This window comes from Geotrypetes seraphini, chromosome 12 (genome assembly GCF_902459505.1).
Source record: "Geotrypetes seraphini chromosome 12, aGeoSer1.1, whole genome shotgun sequence".
Lineage (NCBI taxonomy): Eukaryota > Metazoa > Chordata > Amphibia > Gymnophiona > Dermophiidae > Geotrypetes > Geotrypetes seraphini.
In genome coordinates, this window is record NC_047095.1 from 71,152,791 (window position 1) to 71,172,842 (window position 20,052).

Genomic DNA, 20,052 nt, shown 5'->3' on the forward strand with positions numbered 1-20,052 from the left:
GTCTAAAATTCAGCTTTATAGTTATTGTATGGATTGTCGAAATCTGAATGTGTAATACCTTATTTGACTTGGTTACATTGGCTGCCCATAACCTGTCACACTACTACAGTATAATCTCATTATAACGGACTTCAAGGGACCTGGAAAAATGGTCCGCTATATCCAGAGTTGCATTTTTAAAAAACTTTATTTAGGTCAACTTGGAACAACGTTCAATCAATGAACAACAGTCACTGCACAACCGTATCAGCAACATCAAGAACAAAACTCATAAAAACTCAGCAAAACATTGGTATGGCTCGAAATGATTGCAAAACCAGAACACTATAAGATGTTCTAAAGCATTATGTCGTACGGTACTGGAAAGAAAAATACTCTGTCATTTTCTTCTGGGCTGCATTTTGATACTGTATCACCGGCATGCCATGCGCCTTGTAGGCGGAATCTGCATGTCCGTTATAGCCGAAGAAAACTACAGCTAAAAGCGGCTCTGGGGACCAAATTGGTTATCCGTTATATCCGAAAGTCTGCTATTTGCAATGATTTTCTGTATGTTTATAATGGTACACGGCCGGGACCAGCGGACCTCGTCCGTTATAAGCGAGTCTGTTATAACGAGATTATACTGTGCTACTATTTATTATTTCTATAGCGCTGTACATTTTAACATACAATAGACAGTCCCTGCTCAGAAGAGCTTACAATCTAATTTAGGCAGGACATTACAGGGTTGGGGAGATTATGGTTGAGGAAATACAGTGGGTATAGGTATCTGACAACAGTGAGTGGGAGATAAGTTGTAAGTGTGTGTTTATATCAGGATTCCTCTCTATTTGCATTCAGAGATTGCAGCAATATGTTCCACTTCGTGCATTACATTCTGCAACTACTTGTGGTATTGGACTTTCATGCTTTTTGCCTTGATAGTACAAGAAAGAGTATTTTTACTGTTGCTGGCACTGTGGAGTAGAATAAACTATCAGTGGCGATTTGGCATATTTAGAGCCTGACCGCTTTCAAGTGTTTGCTGAAGCTTCACTTGTTACGGTTGGCATATGAACAGTCTTAACTGGATTGACTTTTTCTAATCCTGATATGAGGGGCGCCCAATAATTTATCTACCTCAGTAGGGAAGAAAAGTTTTCAAAAAAATTTGTTTATTTTTCAATATAGTCCCCTGATAGCTCCATACATTTCGTTCACTTTTCCTGCAATGATTTTAACCCCTTTGATTATTATTATTATTATTCAGACCAGGACATCACAGCTTCCTTGATGTCTTTATCACTTGAAAACCGCTGTCCAAGGAGAGATTTCTTCAAAACTCAACGCGGGAAATAATCCAAAGGAGCCAGGACTAAAGAGGTTAGGGTAGATGGTTCAGCTGCTGAAGCCCACATTCTCGGATGTCAGCCTGTGATTTGTCATCTTTTTTTTTTTTCCTTGATTGACTCCTACACTGCGATCATTGTGTTGGCGTAACTCTCCCCAGTTATGGTTGTCTTGTGTGGCATGAACTCCAGAAGCAAAAGTCCTCCTTCATCCCAGAAGACAGTTGCCATGACTTGGCCTGCAGATTTTTCTGTCTTGATCTTTTTTAGGGTGGGGGGGTGACTTGTGATTCCACTGCATTGACTCCATTATGGACTGGGGGGTCTCTGTAATAGACCTAAGTCTCATCTTCAGTCACCAAATGATGAAAAAAAATTCACTTGGTCTTGACAGAACATCTCCAAGTTCTCCTGACAGCAGCAGAGCCTTGTTGCCTTCTGACATGGTATCAGCTTTCTTGGAACCCATCTTGCACTAACCTTGGACATGCCCAACTTTTCATGAATTATTTTCCAAACTGTACCTGCCGAGATGCCTATTTCTTCAGCTATTTGGGAAACCTTAATTTGTCTGACAAAATTAAATCTTCGACTTTCTTGCAAATTTCTGTGGATGCTGCTTCCACGGGCTGTCCAGTATGAGGGTCATCTTCAACAGACTCTTTACCCCACTTAAACTGCTTGCTCCAAAATTTTACCTTGTAGGATGAAGGGGCAGACTCACCGTAAACTTCAGTCATGCGTTCATGGATCTCGTTTGGGTTTTTCCCTTTTTTTGTGAGAAATTATATCACTGAATGGTGCTTACTTGATTTGCACGAGGACTCTCCTGATCTCCTGTCTCTTGGTATGTTAGATTTGCACTGAGCTGCAACTGTGCATGAGTAACCTTGAGACATGTCACAACATGCACAGACTTGTTTCAGTGAGCTTGCTACTTTCTGTCATACTTCAGTAGATAATTTATTGAGCACCCTCACATAGTTGCAGCTTTTTTTGAGGATTGTTTTCTGTTATTGCTTGTATTTATAATTATGTATGTTTGCTTGTTCCTGGTGCTGGATAGAAGTGGGTTATATACAAAAATTCCAAATTGGAACCATTGCAACTACTGTGGCTCTTCTGAAGTTGTCTTCACTAGATTCCATTTATGTTATTTGTAAAACAGCTACCTGCTTCATACATTTGCATCACAATTCTGTTTGAACCAATCCACAATTAGAAAGTGCATTTGTCCGAGTCGTAATATTACAATATTTTGTCCAGGCTGGTCCTGAATAATGGAGCAGCCCTAAACTTCTGAGTTGCCCACTTACGAGCCTGACTCAATCCTGCTTGTTGATAGAAAAGCATTTTGCTCACCTGTAACAGGTGGTGTGTTTTTGCAGACCAGATTGATCAGGCACACGAGCTCTGACTCAAACGGTTAAGCAGAGTTTAATGTGGTTGTCAATCATCCGCTTGGCGTCTTTTATGGAATCGCACCTAGACATCGGTAGGCGTGGGTATATTAAGCTAGGGTTTTCCTGGCGTAATGTACTGATGCCTCTGTGCCCATTGTCTGCCCCTAGCCACACCCACTTTTCAGGTAGACGCGGGTAAGTGCCTCAATATAGATGCGCCTCTCAGACTTCCATGTGGAACTTTATCGTTTTGGTTTTTTTAAATTGGCTTTTAATGGCATTTTCAATTATCACACCAATTAAGCCAATTAAATAATTTTGAGTTCCATGTGGAGTTATGGAGCCAGTTTGAAGCTGAGGAGACCAGGGCTATGGATGCTCAGAGGTTTACATTAAGCTCTGAGGTGCAGAAGAACTGTTCCAGGCTAGCGGCATGTGGTGATGTCACCCAATTTATTTATTTAAATGTTTATTACCTGCGCTATCCAACTGATTTGCACAGGGTACAAAAGTAAAACATATGCCGTAACAATAAAACAAGCTAGACACAGCAGAACAATCAATAAAGAATCCTGAGATTGAATATAAAGAAATGTTTTTAGAACCGCTATAACATGTTGGTTTTTAGCGGTATTTAAGTATTCAAATCAAACCTAAAACTGATTCAATCTCTGTGAAATTTTAGTATTCATGTGCTCATTTCAAAATACTGTATTGATAATTAGTTTAAAAGAACTGAATATGGAATGTACAGCAGTTTGGACGACTCCGCATTTAATTCATTACTGCTTTTAAAAATAGGCTGAAAGGGCTGGATTTTACAAATGATAAAAGATGGCTGCTGATCGCATGTCAGTCGCGCAACGGTTTGTGGAATTGCAGCTCCACTGGAAATGTAGGCCTGCATTTCTGGTGCCTATGTTTGATGTGAATCCTGCCTATGGTGACACCTAACGATGCCCAAGGTCATTTCCAGCCTGTTTCAACCTTAGGCACAGGGTTTGTAGGTGCCTACAATTTTTGGGTTTTAAACCATTTTAAAGGGGGTTTTATCCAGCTTTGTGGATTAAACAGTTTATAGAATATAGGCCAAAATGCTGATTTGACTCGTGAGGGTACAACAAATGCTTTGACCCTTAACCTCTTAAGACTGTGATCCTTCTTTCTACTTTCAGCAATCAGAGGCTTCTTTAAGGAACTGTCTGTGCTGTAAATTACCCATATCTGTTTTATCATTCCCTAACCCCTAGTTGTCTTGTTTGTCTGTTTTAATTAGATTGTAAGTGCTATTGCATAGGGATTGTCTCTTACATGTTTAATGTACAGCGCTGCATATGTCTCTAGCGCTAAAAAGTAGAGCTAGGCTATAAAAACCTTTAAATGTTCCAGCTATTTCAACTGTCGGAAACATTGTTAAGAAATGGAACTGCACGAACTATTATTACCCAGACTAGGATTGCAAGATTAAGAATCATCTCTAATCAAACTGCTTCAAATCTGGTCCTATTTTGCAAAAGAGAATGCACAGATCACGGCAAATGACCTTCTGAAGTTTACTTGACAATGACGTAAATGTCCAAAGTACAGCATTGACTTACCCAATAATGAACTGCATTTGAGAGTTGTCAGAAGGATTTAGCAATTGGTTGACTTACTGAAAATTGTAATCAAACAATAACCCAGCACAAACATTATAAAACTCCAATTAGAACACAGGAAAACAATATATCATTGTGCTGAGGTCCACAAAATGCTTAAGAAAAAGATAGGGAAAGTAGAAAGCCATTTCCCAGTCTTCAAATAGAAAAAAATTATCAAAATTTGAGAACTCTACACAGGAGGATCGACATCTGCAGACAGTTTGCTGCTAAGAAGAAAGTCCGTTTATATTTAATCAGCCCTTTACAAGGTCCCAGGATACATAAGGAGAAATTCCTTATGATGCTTCTGCTCAAGAGCCATTTCAGTAGTGCCAGGAGAAATTTGAGGGAAAAATGCAATAAAGCCAGTCTCGATCTGATTTCAGTGGCAATGTAAGCCAAAAACGTCACTGAAGTAGCCAAATCCAGAATATCAGATACATCCAACATAGGAGAAGGCACAGACTCGATAGCTCATTTGGTGGTTTTTCTTCTTAGCCTCAGGCACATAGGTTTCTGAAACACTACCTCCTATAGTAAAAAAAAAAAAGTAGCATGGAAACTTCTTAGGTGGTCTCAATAGCAAATGAGGAAAAGATCTTGCTTCATTCTCTCAATCTGTTTTCATATTTTGTACATCTCTTCACCTTATTTTCCTGTTCTTGCAGCCAAAGTGTTAATCTGTGGAACTAATGCTTGTCTCAATTCTGAACTAGTTCGCTACGGCTCCAGATGTGAAAGAATAAACTGAAACTATGGCAGTATCAGAGATGATTGACCTGTATAAGAGAGTCAAATATTTCAACAAGCGCTGCGCATTCAAGGCCCTGGTTAATAGCACATAAAAGAATCTACGCCATCACCCCAGCCTATATAGGATCCAAGCTACCCCTGTACATGCCCACCCGCCTCCTCTGCTCTGAAACAGAGAAGTGCCTGTGCATCCCCCCAGGAAGGTCTCTCCTGTCAGAAACTGCCCGCAAACACTCCTACAGCCACTCCATCCCTCAACTCTGGAACTAACTCCCCCCGCAAATCAGCTTACAAAACTCATTGATGACCTTCCGGAAAGCGGTGAAAGCCCTCCTCTTCAACTAAACTCCAACTGCAATCAATCCCTCCCCCTCCCTCCCTTCCAGTGCTAATAGCTATCCCTTAGAACCATTTCTCTGCTTCCCTGAATACCCCCTCCCAAGCGGACCAAAGTTGCTGCCCTTCTATGCTTGGTTTCAAGATACTACATTGTCAACTTTTCTAACCAATGTGGTTCCCTTAAATACCCCTGCCAATCTGTCCTCTAGTCTAAACTTGGGCTAAGCTGCTATATAGTCATTGTACTGTCCAAATGGATGTTGGCTTGTAACCCGTTGTGAGCTACTGGGTGGATGGGATAGAAATCAAATTAAATAACTAAATTTCCTTCCACAATTCCCCTCAGTCTAGAGCTACATTCTCTTCCAAGGCCACATTAGCAGTGACACTTTCCATGACTGCCTTCTTGACTCCTCCCCATCAGGATCCTACACATGGCTCATCTTCTAATGTGGGATACATCATTCAATGCAAAATGTGTAAAGACAGTTGCTACATTGGAGAAACAAGCCAGGTGCTAAAGCGACAAGAATCAATCTTTGCTGATATCATATTAAACACTGCACCGCCAACCAGGAAACCAGAACACTGCATCGATGATTTTATGGTGAGAATACTAAAAGGAAATTTTAAGACAATCCAGGAACATAAAACCTTTGAAATCAAAATGATGAAATATTTGACACCCACCAGACAGGACTTCGCAAAGATCTTGGTTATTGATCACATTACAGTACATAAAACTCTACTGCTTCGTCACCCTTTTATCATCCATCCATCTTCCCCCGTCCCTCTTCCTATGAGATTGGAATGTTTTTATGTTTCACTTATATATTTTGTTATTTATTTGTTAACCGTTGCTTATTTCTGATCTGAAAGCTAATCAAAAAATGCATTAAATTAGTCCAATAAAAAAGTATCACATTTTCTTCTTTGTTTTCCTTTATTTCTATATACTGTAATACCTTTATAAAGGTGGACTAACCCGGCTACCACACCATTTTACTGGGGAGACCTCAGGTTTTGTTTCATTTAATGCAGTGTACGTCTGTTGTAATCTGCCTAGAATTTTGGATCGTGCGGACTAGAGCTGTAGAAAATCAATAAATATACAGGGAGACCTATGACTGGAAGAGTGGGAAAACTGCTCCTTGTGACCCTGGTCAAGTCATTTAATCCCCCATTGCCCCAGCTACATTAGGTAGATTGTGAACCCACTGAGACAGACAGGGAAAAATGCTTGAGTGCCGGAATAAATCCATGTAAACCGTTCTGAGCTCCCTTGGGAGAACGGTATAGAAAATGGAATAAATAAATAAAACTCCAGAAGCAGAAATAAGAAATGCTCTTGGCTGACTGCAAAATACTGTCTGAAAGAATATACAAATCAAAATGTTCTTATTCTGAATTTGTACTGTACAGCAAATAAATGATTATGCATTAAAAATGGCAGGAAGGTGTCCTATGCAACTTTGAGGGATTTGTTGAAACATAGAGTTTGATCAGGGATGCCTAAACTTTTCCAAGAAGTGCATTTCTTCCTGTGCTCAGGCTTTGTCAAGCCCTGTGGGCTGCCTAGGGTGTTTGGGAAACGTAGGTATGTTCTTAAACGGTTGCTCTTGGTTTACTCGGGAGGGGGGGGGAGGCAGTGTCTCCATATGGTACCACATATGTTTGGCTATGTGTTTCAGCATTGTGACTTAGCTGTGATTAGTGTAATGAGATGCTTGCAGCCAGTAGATGCTGGAAGTAGAGCTGTATGGCTGGCTTTTTTGGTAGGGTTCGCTCTCTCTTCACATTGTGAGTAAACCTGCAGTAGTGTATTTCTGTCTTTTGTTGCTTTATGGTTATAAATTGGCATTCTCTGGCCTCTTTTTTGTACTTTTGGAACTGAAGCAGTACAGTGTAATGTCTTAAGATACTAATCTGGATGGAGGCACATTATGTAGGTGCAGTGAGAGTAACCCAGCGTCCAGGACACAAGAGAGGATGGGAGAGGCACAGAAGATGCTTAATTTCAGGAAAGGGAGTGTGAATCTAGAAGAATGAACATAAGCAGGCTAGATAGGCTTGGTTCCTGGCTTAGGTCATCTTGGACATCTCCAAGGACAGAAGCTTGAACTGTAGTGGCAGGACTCTGAAAGGAGACCAGACAAGTATGTTAAGAGGGGTCACTGCAAATCGGATCTCTGCTCTTCTTTCCATGGTCTGTGAGTCAGAGCGCTCTCTTCATCTACAGAGCAGCTGCCATTCTGCGTTTGCTTGTCTGAGTGCCAGACCCTTGCCTGTTTACACTGTGGCATGGCTGGGCTCTGAACAAATAAACCTATCCTAATGCTTGTTTTAGGGAACTGTAGTGTGTAAGCATGCTGCCTAGCCATCTGTGGCAGCTGTCATGCAGTGTTTCACCATGTGCCCAAGTCCTCAGCACAAGAAGCATCAGGGGACGACTTCCCTTCTCACCACTTCTTTCTCCCTTTGCAGAGGGAGGGCATGCCTGAGGACGATTCTGGTGACCTCGACCCTGAGAATGGCCACAGGTTTGAGGAATATGAGTGGTGTGGGCAGAAGAGGATACGAGCCACCACCCTGCTGGAAGGGGGTTTTCGAGGTATCTATACAATTGGACTGTTTGGGATTGTCACAAATGCTTTGTCTTTCGAATGTGGGGGACACACATTCTTTCCAGGGTGTCTGAGGTTTGGCATCATTTAAGTACAAAAAGAACATCTGTTTATTTTGCCTGCTCCTGGTATATAGATCTGCCAAACAGGAATGTTTTAATACTTAGCGTGCGGTAATGCCTGCTGCATCCAAAACTTTCAGGTGAGGCCTCAGTGTCTGAAGGAGGCTGGGAAGTTCTGTGAAACAGAGCATAAGTTATGGGACAGGGTTTTAAAGCATGTCCTTCCTCATCCCTCTTTTGGTGATTTCCTGTATGAGAACCATCGCTTGCCTTGCTAACAGCTTTTAGGGCCCTTATAATTAGAATAGGTGAGCATTTGGGTTGTGGCTGACTGTCAGAGGCTTGCTCAACATTAAATCCCAATAGTTATTTCACTAAAGGCTCGCTAAACATATATAAGAACACAGGGAAGAATAAAAAATGCATAAAGAGCACCTGAATTTAGGAAACCATTGCGTGCCCTAGAAAGAATGTATCCCATGGCCATATGCCAGCTGTCTCTAATGGGTTATTGGTTTGTCAGGGTTGGCATCTGTACATGGTAAGCATGCAAAACAGTGCCTCCAGGTGGAGCCAATTTAGGTGCTGCCCCCTCGGTCACTCCTCCAAATCCCAGATTCAAACGAGCAGTTAGCTGACGAGCTTTTTAAACTTATTATACGTTCTTGTATTCTGCTGTTTCTATTGTAACTATTATTATATGTATATTCTTTTGTTCCCTGCCTTGAGCTGTGATAAGTGCAGGTTCTGCATATTTTTAACCAAATAAATAAAAACTTGGAACAGTTTTCAGTAAAATGTATATATTTTCATTGCAAAATATAGAATACACATTTACTTCTGGAGAATAATTGTATGGACTATTTTTGCACATAAAATAGCTCTTACAAAATTAGGTCATGTCTAAAAGCACATATGGTGCAGGCTGGTATTCTCTAAGGTAGAGTAATGATTTTAACACATTTACAGGTGAGCTCAAACAAGTATAATGTCTGCACTAGTTCTGCCTGATTCAGGGAAAAAATTTCAATTTAACCTATTGAATCGATTTTTCCATTCAATTCATTTTTCCTGCCAAATTGCTTGTTTGGTTGGTTTTTTTTGTTTTGGTTTTTTTTTTCCAAACGTCCTGGCAGGTTTATTTTCTAGTCTTTCCACCCCATCCCCCTCTTTGCCCTCTCCAACCCCATGCCGGCACTGTGGTGCAAACAAAATTAATACTTTTTCTCTTTGTTAGGTCCTACCTCAAGCTCTGGTAGAATACACATTTCAAATCTGACATTGTAATCACAAAATAGAAAATAAAGTTATTTTTTCTACTTTCCACTGTTATCTAACATTTGTTTCTTTCCCACTGTCTGCCATTTCTCTCTCTCTCTCTCTCTTCCCCCACCCCCCACCCCCCAAACCTCTTTCCCTTCCAGGCAGCATCTCTCCTTTCCTCCCTCCATTATTATGTACAATATTTCTTTCTCTCTCCCCATGCATAATTTCTCCCTCTCTCTTCTCCATGCATGTCTCCCTCCCCTCCACCATATGAAAGATTGCCACCTCTGTTTCATCTCTCCCTCTCCTTCACCCCAACAATTCTTCCTCTCTCCTTTCTCTCCCCCCCATGTGCAGCATCTTTCCTCTCCCACCCATCCCCCTGTGCAGCAGCAGCCCACTGAACCTCCCACCGTGAAACCTGACATCTCCAAAGCCTCCTAAAGCAGCAGCAGCACTTCGAACGGGCTTTTTCACAACCTGCCCCACTAGGACTTTGAGTGTTCCCTAGTCTTTGTAATTTTTGATGGAGTAAAGAATCAATTCACTTGTACCACTCAGGATTTTGTACACCTCAATATTCTCCCCTTAGCTATCTCTTTTCCAAGTTGAAGAGCCCTAACCTCTTTAGTCTTTCCTCATATGAGAGACGTTTCATCCCTTTTATCATCTTGGTGACTCTTCTTTGAAACTTTTCTAATTTCCACGGCGACCAGAATTGAGCACAAAACTCAAGGTGAGGTCACACCATGGAATGATATAGAGGCATTATAACATTCTTAATCTTATTTACCATAGTAACATAGTAGATGACAGCAGATAAAGACCCAAATGGTCCATTCAGTCTGCCCAACCTGATTCAATTAAAAATTTTTTTTTCTTCTTCTTAGCTATTTCTGGGCATGAATCCAAAGCTCTGCCCGGTACTATTCTTGGGTTTCAACTGCCGAAATCTCTGTTAAAACCTACTCCAGCCCATCCTCCCCCAAACGGCCATACACAGACCATGCAAGTCTGCCCAGTACTGGCCTAGTTCAATATTTAATATTATTTTCTTGATTCTAAATCTTCTGTGTTCATCCCACTCTTCTTTGAACTCAGTCACAGTTTTACTCTCCACCACCTCTCTCGGGAGCGCATTCCAGGCATCCACCACCCTCTCCGTAAAGTAGAATTTCCTAACATTGCCTTTGAATCTACCACCCCTCAACCTCAAATTATGTCCTCTGGTTTTACCATTTTCCTTTCTCTGGAAAAGATTTTGTTCTATGTTAATACCTTGTAAGTATTTGAACGTCTAAATTATATCTCCCCTGTCCCTGCTTTCCTCTAGGGCAGTGTGTCGCAAACTGTGTGCCTCCTGAGATTTCAGGTGTGCTGCGGTACACTGGGGAAGAGGAGAGGCGCCGGATGACTTGTCTGTAGGACGTACCTCTCACGAAGAGAGGCACATACTGTAAGCAATCTCCCGATGCCAGCAGCTTTTCTCTCTGCTGGTCCTTCTCTCAGCGCAAGGCCCGTTTGTGCATGCGCTGACGTCAACATGCTGACATACTCATGTGCATGACGTCAACACGCCAACACCAGCGCACTTCCGGGCGCACTTCTTGAGCTGGGGACACTAGGTTTAGTGTCCCCTGGCTCGAAAATGTTTGCGAGACACTGCTCTAGGGTATACATATTCAGGACTTCCAGTCTCTCCTCGTACATCTTTTGACGCAAACCTCCTTTCATTTTCGTCGCCCTCCTCTGGACTGCTTCAAGTCTTCTTACGTCCTTTGCCAGATACGGTCTCCAAAACTGAACCCAATACTCCAAGTGGGGCCTCACCAATGACCTGTACAGGGGCATCAACACCTTCTTCCTTCTGTATACCTGGAGATTTAGTGTAATCTATGCACATACCTCCAAACTCCATTCTTGTACACACCTACCAGCGAAGCTCCTATGTACCACCATGTCATCACACACACACTTATGTTGGTCAGTATTTTATGAGGCCACTTATATGTGAAAATTACTTTATAAAATGACCCCCAAAGTGGCCTTGCCACCCAGAAGCTGGGGGCTGATGGTTTTGTGAACTGCAAATGTACATTCATACATATCCATGAACTGAAAGAAAGAAACAGAGAGGCATTGCTAATGCCTGCAGGGAAATTATTTGCCGGCGCCTCACAAGATCAGACAAAGACAAGTACAGTGTGTAACATTTCAAGCAGTGTTTTCTCAAGCTGGTCCTGAAGTACCCCCTAGCCAGTCTCGCTTTCAGGATATCACAGGGATTCTTCCTAAGCTGCACATTTTTATATGGTTATTTTTTTTTTGGTAAACTATTTTGATTTGATTGCATTAGAAAGGGGTGGCTCTGGGATTGGTAGCATGGAATGCTGCAGCTGTTTGGATTTCTGCCATGTACTTGTGACCTGGATTGGGCCATGTTGAACGCAGGATACTGGGTGGATGGACCTTTGGTCTAAGCCAGTATGGCTATTCTTGTGGGTCTTGTATCAATATTCTACCTCTGGCATTGCCACTGTGGATATCCTTCAGGACCTGCTTGAGAAGCAATGATTGTAAGCATTAGATATTCAGTGGGTTTGGATCTTCACCGAAGTAAGACTTTGGTAGGCACAAACCTTTGCATAAAACAAAAATTATATTTTTCTAAAGAGAAACTCTCTAGGTTAGTAACATAAAAAAATTAAAATGATGTATGTCGCTGTCTGATTTTTAGCCACTTAAAACACCTGAAAATCTGTAATATTTGCACTAATAGTAAAGGGGAGAATTGTAATATTTGTTTTTAATTCAGAGTGAGTGAAGCTGTGAGACCCTGTTTAGTCCTGTATATATTTAAGAAACAAAATTAAAACCAAGAGATGTAAGAAGCAGAGAGCCTGGAGTGACAATAGCTGCTTTATCAGCTGCTGCTGCTGATGGATTGAAGGTGACAGCTAAGTGGCTTTAGCACCTGCATAAAATATTAAAGGCCCAGTTATACATTTATCACTCCATCCCTTGTAAGGTTTGATAAATGAGAAAGCAGCAACCTGCTGTACACCTCCAGCACTGCAGGCCCTCAGGGCTCCTAGGCAAACACAATGTCCCTTTTTTCTCCTCTTTATTCTGCTCACTGTCACAGAATTCAGTTGCCGAGTAGAGAGTGAGTTATAGCAATGTGTGGCCTCCCAGGAGCTTTATTGGTGAATATAATTTTAATCCAGAACACCCTTCCCCTCCCCCCATCTCCGAACCTTCCAAGAACAGGCCTGTGGCCTGAAACAGCTGGAATGACGAGGAGCGTTGTTACAAAGGTTCTGCTAAGCAGACTTCAGAAGAAATGCCAAGAATTTGGTGAGCAGCTAGCATATGACCAGGTGACAACTTGTCTATCCTTAGCCCCTCCCAAGATTAACAAAAGAATCTCAAGTGATTGATTAGCTGAACTTTGTGTAGTGAGTTGGTGACTGTACTATGGTTAAATGTAGTTTCCTACAGTATCTGTCCAGGTATAATGATGTCCTAACCTTTTTCCGTTTATAATAGAAAGGGGGGGAGAAGGGTCCATATTCAAAAGCTATTATGTGAGCAGCATATTTGTTCCCTAGTATGCTAAATACTATAGATACATTTTTGGTTGATTAAGTTGAGATAACAATCAAAATTTATCTATATAACCTAGAAGGGACAAGAGTTGCTTAGTAGTGCTGCCCGATTCAGGAAATAAAATTTTGATTCAATTCAGCCTACTGAATCGATTTTTTTTTTTTTTTTTAATTTCATTCAATTTTCCTGCCCAATTGGGTGTTATTTTCAAACATCCCGGTTGGTTTATTTTATAGCCTCTTCACCCCCTTTGCCCTCTCCTACCCACACTGGTGCTGTGGTGTAAACAAAATAAACCGAAAAAAAGTCTCTTCCTCTCTCTGTTAAATCCTAGCTCACGTTTGCGGTCTAACACCAGCTCTAGCAGAATACACATTTCAAATCTGACATCACATCTCCCTTTATGTTCCTTCTCTCCCTAAATCCCATTGTCCACCATCTCTCTCCCTCTCCTCTGTTTATAGACCCATTATTTCTTCCCCCCTCCCTCCTTCTTGCTGTCTCTTTTTAACATTTCCCAACCAAACTCCAGCAGTTTCTTTGACTAGCTCCCTACAGGTCAGTCTCTCTCCCTCCAGCCTGTCCTACTCATGTGGGCCCGCTCACACATCCAGAACTCTTTTCTCTCATGCCATCCCTGCGTGCCAGCGCTGCTAATGAAAGGGAAGCAGAAAAGGGTAAAACAAGAAAATACTGTGAAAGAAATATCAGCAAGGAACTATCTAAAATCCCCAGAGAGTAAACGAGGCAAAAATACACTACCCAATGGGAGAGAACCAGTCAGGTGACTACAAACTAATAAGAGAATATTACAAAATATAACATTGTACCCGATGGGAGAGAATCTGATATAAATCCCCAGAGAGAAGATGAAGCAAAAATGCTAAAGACAAAAAGCCCATAAGAAAGTGAAACTCACTATCCGATGGGAGAGAAACTGTCGGGACTACAAATTCAAAAAATAAAAAAAAGATATATATAAAAGATACATATAATGTAACTCGCTACCCGATGGGAGGGAAACTGTCAAGAGACTAGAGGTCCACCGGCCCTGCATAAGCAAAACGATAGGGGAGATAGAACGAAAAGAAAACTAAAAGCATCTTGTGGCAAACTAGCGTGTGATGAACTGTAGAAATACTACTAACCTCCAAAAAAGAACATAAAATGAGCATAAGCCCTAGTAATGAGCACAGTCTTAATGAAGAAAATGAAAGTGCTTACCTAAAAACGCAGGCGAAGAGTAGAGGAAAAGCTTCCGGGGCTCACGAAGGCAGCGTGTTTATAACACTGCCTGCGACCTCAACAGTGAACGTGTGAATGCTGTTGGGAAACTAGCAGGGTAAATAAGTACCGGATCCCGCAGGGGGTGGAATAGAGCTCCGGACAGGTGCGCAGGTCTTGCATTGAAGATGACTGACCCTTGTCCCCTAGCAACCCAGTGGTCCTAAGCGACGGATCCTTGCTCACAACACATATCTGTGACATCGTCTCTTCGACAGTCGCTTCTTTGGTGGTTGACATCTTCAAATCTATCCAGAGGTCTTCTGTTCCATTTACCTCATCATCATCTCGTGATCACCACAGACGCATCCCCTTATGCCTGGGGAGCTCACTTGAACGAATTCCAAACTCAGGGGTTTTGGACTGCCCAGGAAAAGAAACACCACATCAATTTCCTGGAACTCCGAGCAATGTTTTATGCCCTCAAGGCTTTTCAACATCTTCTCTTTCCTCAAGTACTACTCAATTGCACAGACAATCAAGTTGCAATGTACTACATCAACAAACAGGGAGGGACGGGCTCTCGCCTGTTGTGTCAGGAAGCCCAACGGATTTGGTCTTGGGCGACAGCTCGTCATTTATTTCTGAAAGCTGTCTACATTCAAGGGGAGCAGAATTCCTTAGCAGACAATCTCAGCTGAATTCTCCAACCTCACGAATAGACTCTCGACCCCTTGACTCTCCAGTCCATTTTCGCTCAAAGGGGCACTCCTCAAGTGGACCTTTTTGCAGCTCATCACAATCATCAGCTGCCCCTGTTTTGCTCCAGACTCTACTCTCCTCACCGTCTGACACCCGATGCATTTCTCCTGGATTGGACCAATCTCTTCCTATATGCATTCCTCCTCTACCGCTCATGCTGCGGACATTGTTCAAGCTCAGGAGGGAACAAACCACCATGATTCTCATCGCTCCACGGTGGCCCAGGCAACATTGGTTCTCCCTTCTACTTCAACTCAGTTCCAGGGAACCCATACTTCTTCCACTGTTTCCTTCTCTGCTTATTCAGCATCAACAGACCCTACTGCATCCCAACTTACAGTCTCTGCACCTGACAGCTTGGTATCTCTCGGGCTGACTTCGGCTCACTCACTCCTTTCTCAGCCTGTCCGTTCTATCATTGATGCTTCCAGGAAACCGGCCATGCTTCAATGTTATCAACAGAAGTGGTCTCGGTTTTCTTCCTGGTGCCTCTTACATCACCATAATCCCATGTCTCTAGCAGTGGGACTGGTGTTGGACTATCTTCTTTCCTTGTCTGACTCTGGTCTCAAATCTACTTCCATCAGAGTTCATCTTAGTGCCATTGCTGCCTTTCATGAGCCAATTCATGGAAAACCCCTCTCGGCTCATCCTTTGGTTTCTAGGCTCATGAGGGGCCTTTTCAATGTGAAACCACCTCTCAAGCCCCCTCCTGTGGTTTGGGATCTCAATGTGGTTCTTTCCGCTTTAATGAAGCCTCCTTTTGAACCTTTGGCCACAGCACATTTCAAATTTCTTACTTGGAAAGTGGTCTTCCTTATAGCTCTCACTTCTGCCAGGAGGGTCAGTGAGTTGCATGCACTAGTGGCCGATCCACCTTTCACTGTTTTTCACCATGATAAGGTGGTTCTCCGTACACATCCAAAGTTTCTCCCTAAGGTTGTGTCTGACTTTCATCTTAATCAGTCCATTGTCCTACCTGTATTTTTTCCGAAGCCTCATTCTCATCCAGGTGAACAGGCTTTGCATACCTTGGACTGTAAACGTGCTTTGGCTTACTATCTTGAACGCACTAAACCTCACAGATCATCTCCTCAACTGTTTTTGTCCTTTGATCCTAACAAGTTGGGTCATCCTGTATCTAAACGCACTCTATCCAATTGGCTTGCTGCTTGCGTTTCATTCTGTTATGCTCAGTCGGGCCTGACACTGGAAAGATCTGTCACGGGCCACAAAGTTAGAGCTATGGCAGCATCTGTAGCTTTCCTCCGCTCCACTTCCATTGAGGAAATCTGCAAGGCTGCTACTTGGTCCTCAGTTCATACTTTTACATCTCACTATTGTCTGGATGCATTCTCCAGACGGGATGGACACTTCGGCCAATCTGTTTTACAAAATTTATTTTCCTAGTGGCCAACCTTCCCTCCATCCCTCTTTTTGTTAGCTTGGAGGTGACCCATCAGTCAAGAATATGCTGCCTGCTTGTCCTGGGATAAAGCACAGTTACTTACCGTAACAGGTGTTATCCAGGGACAGCAGGCAGATATTCTTGCGTCCCTCCCACCTCCCCGGGTTGGCTTCTTAGCTGGCTTATACTAACTGGGGACCGCGCGCCTTCGTCGGGCGGGAAGGCACGCGCGGTGTGGCCTAGCTAGAACTTTCTAAGTTCTTAGAGTGCAATCACACTAAAATTGTCCGTACCGGGGCTCCGTCGGTGCCGTCACCCATCAGTCAAGAATATCTGCCTGCTGTCCCTGGATAACACCTGTTACGGTAAGTAACTGTGCTTTCCGGAGTAGAAGCTCGTGAGGCACCTTGTCAAAGGCTATTTGGAAATCAAGGTATATGATGTCTATGGGGTCTCCTCTGTCCATCCGTTTGTTAATTCTTTCGAAGAAGTGCAATAAGTTAGTTAGGAACGATCTCCCCCTGCAGAAACCATGTTGGCTTGTTATCAGAAGTTCGTTTCTTTCCAAATGTTCATCGATGTTTTCTTTTATCAGTGCTTCCACTATTTTCCCCGGAACCGAGGTCAGACTCACCGGTCTGTATTTTCCTGGGTTACCTCTTGATCCCTTTTTAAAGATGGGCGTGACTTTGGCTATCTTCCAATCCTCCGGGATCACGCCTGTTTTCAGGGATAGATTGCAAATTTGCTGCAGTAGTTCCGCTATCTCCTCCTTTAATTCCTTCAAAATCCTTGGATGGATTCCGTCAGGACCCGGTAATTTGTCAGTTTTAAGTTTTTCTATCTGCCTGTATACATCATCAAGGCTCACTTCCATGGATGTTAATTTTTCTGCTTGATTTCCATTGAAGAATTGCTCAGGTTCCGGTATGTTGGTTGCGTCTTTGTTTGTAAAGACGAAAAGAACATGTTAAGTCTTTCCGCGACTTCTTTCTCCTCCTTCACCGCTCCCTTTCTGTCTCCTTCGTCCAGCGGTCCCACCTCCTCCCTAGTTGGCTGTTTCCCTTTAACATATCTGAAGAACGGTTTGAAATTTCGTGCCTCCCTGGCTAGCCTCTCTTCATACTCTCTTTTGGCTTTTCGAACCACACGGTGACATTCTTTTTGATACTTCCTGTGCTCCTTCCGGTTCCCTTCAGTTTTGTCCTTTTTCCATTTCCTGAATGAATTTTTCTTATTGCCTATCGCTTCCTTCACTATTTTAGTCATCCATACCGGGTCTTTTGTTCGACTCTTTTTGCATCCCTTTCTGAATCTGGGGATGTACAGATTTTGCGCCTCGCTCACCGTGTCCTTGAAAAAAGATCAGGCATGTTCTACCGTTTGCCATTTCTTGGAAGTGTTCCTAAGTTTCTTCCTTACCATTTCCCTCATTGCTTCATAGTTTCCCTTCTTGAAGTTGAAAGTTGTCGCTATGGTTCTCTTTCCGTTCGGTATTCCTACTTCAACCTTGAATTTGATCATATTATGATCGCTGTTTCCCAACGGTCCTACTACTTCCACTTCCTTTGCAGGTCCCATTAGCCCATTTAGGATTAGATCCAGAGTGGCATTTCCTCTTATCGGTTCTCTAAGAAGCTGCTCCATGAAGCAATCTTGTATAGCCTCCAGGAATTCTGTCTCCCTAGCACATCTTCAGCTTCCAAGACTCCAGTCTATCCCGGGATAGTTGAAGTCTCCCATAATAACCGTGTAACCGCTTTTGCATTCTCGCTTCATCTCGGCATCCATTTCTTTATCGATATCTCCGGTTTGCCCGGGTGGTCGATAGTATAGGCCCATCTTTATTTCATGCCCTTTCCTACCCGATATTTTAACCCATAGCGATTCCAGTTTGTTGGTCGTCTCCGCTGTGTCCATTCTTGTCGATTGTATGCTTTCTTTTACGTATCGTATAGGGCTATTCCTCCTCCTTTCTGTCCTGACCTGTCCTGGCGATAGAGCTTGTACCCTGGCAGTGCTGTATCCCATTTGTTTTCCTCATTCCACCACATTTCAGAGATTCCAATGATGTCTATGTCCTCTGCATTGGCCATGGCTTCTAGTTCCCTCATTTTGTTTCTTAGGCTCCTTGCATTAGTATATATGCAATTTAGATCCTGGCATTTTGTCGTCTTCATTTCTTTTCCCTGTGCTTCGGTCTTTAGTGTCTTCGCTTTTGTTACAGTCTTTCTAATCTCCACTTCTGGGTTAGTTGACTCCTGTAATTTGTCCCTTGTTTCTTCCCAGCCTTTTTTCCCCTTAGTATCTTCACAGGATACCTTCTTCTGAATTGTCGACGCTAGGTCGACTTATCGGCTTTCCCCTTCCTCTTAGTTTAAAGCCTGTTCTATTCCTCTCTTGACGTTGTTTGCTAGAAGTCTTGTTCCCGCCACGCTCAGGTGCAGTCCATCTCTCCTGTAGAGCTTGCTCTTGCCCCAGAACGTTGTCCAGTTCCTCACGAAGTAGAACCCTTTTTCCTCACACCATCTCCTCATCCATGCATTTATTGATTGTAGTTCCTCCTGCCTTTTCACATCTGCCCTCGGTACCAGTAAGATCTCTGAGAATGCTATCTTCTGGGTCCTCATCTTCAGCTTCCTTCCCAGAATCTTGAACTGTTCTATCAGCGTGCCTCTTCTGTAGTCTCTCCTGCTGACATCATTCGTCCCGATGTGGATCATTACTGCGGTCTCTTCCGTCTCCGCTCCTTCCAGGATCTTCCCAATTTTGTCCACGATGTCCTTGGTTCTTGCACCTGGGAGGCAAGTCACCAGTCGATCCTCTCTTCCTCCTGCTATGTGGCTGTCCACATGCCTCAGTATCGAGTCTCCCATCAGGATCGCTGACTTTCCCTTCTTCAATTTTCATTTCGGTCTCAGGTCAATGTCCTCGGTGTGCTTCGCTCTCTCTTCATCTGGGCATCGACTAGCCAATTCTTCCCCTCGTGTGGTATCTTCTTAAATTTCTAGTCAAAGAGAAATTCTGGATGCTCTTCCTTGCCCTTCTTTATCCACTTCTGGATCAGAACAACTGGCTATGCTCTCTGGATCTCAAAGAAGCCTACACGCATATACCAATTCATCCCCCGCAAGTACCTTTGGTTTCAGGTGAATGGACGTCAATACCAATACAAGCTTCTTCCTTTCGGCCTGGCCTTCATGAAGTTCCTAATTGTTGTAGCCACATCTCTCCGATCCCACAGTCTTCAAGTCTTTTCTTACCTGGACGACTGGTTGATATAAAGCTGTGTCATCTCAGGAGGTGGCTCTGGCAACATCTCAGACCATTGCCTTCCTACAAGTTTTGGGATTCGAAGTCAATTTTCCCAAATCTCACCTAATTTTGACTCAAAGTCTTTAGTTCATTGGGGCTATCCTCAATACTACTCTAATGAGGGCATTTCTCCCTCCAGAGCGCCTGAACACTCTTCTCATTCTCTGTCAACAAATGTTGAAGGTGCTGGGGCCGATCCTGAAGGTACTGGGGCCAATCCTGTTCAATATGTTTGTGAGTGACATTGCTGAAGGGTTAGAAGGAAAAGTTTGCCTTTTTGCAGATGATACCAAGATGTCTAACAGAGTAGACACCA

The 20,052-nt window shown here is 42.9% G+C and overlaps 1 protein-coding gene across 2 annotated transcripts in view; it reads left to right on the forward strand.

Moving 5' to 3' along the window:
* Positions 1–20,052, forward strand: part of RNF220 (ring finger protein 220) — a 586,572-nt gene that overhangs the window by 430,295 nt on the left and 136,225 nt on the right. For both annotated transcript variants that reach the window (XM_033915741.1, XM_033915740.1), the window contains one exon: positions 7,951–8,077. In XM_033915741.1, coding sequence (XP_033771632.1) covers positions 7,951–8,077 — 127 coding nt within the window. The remainder of the gene's footprint in view (positions 1–7,950; positions 8,078–20,052) is intronic.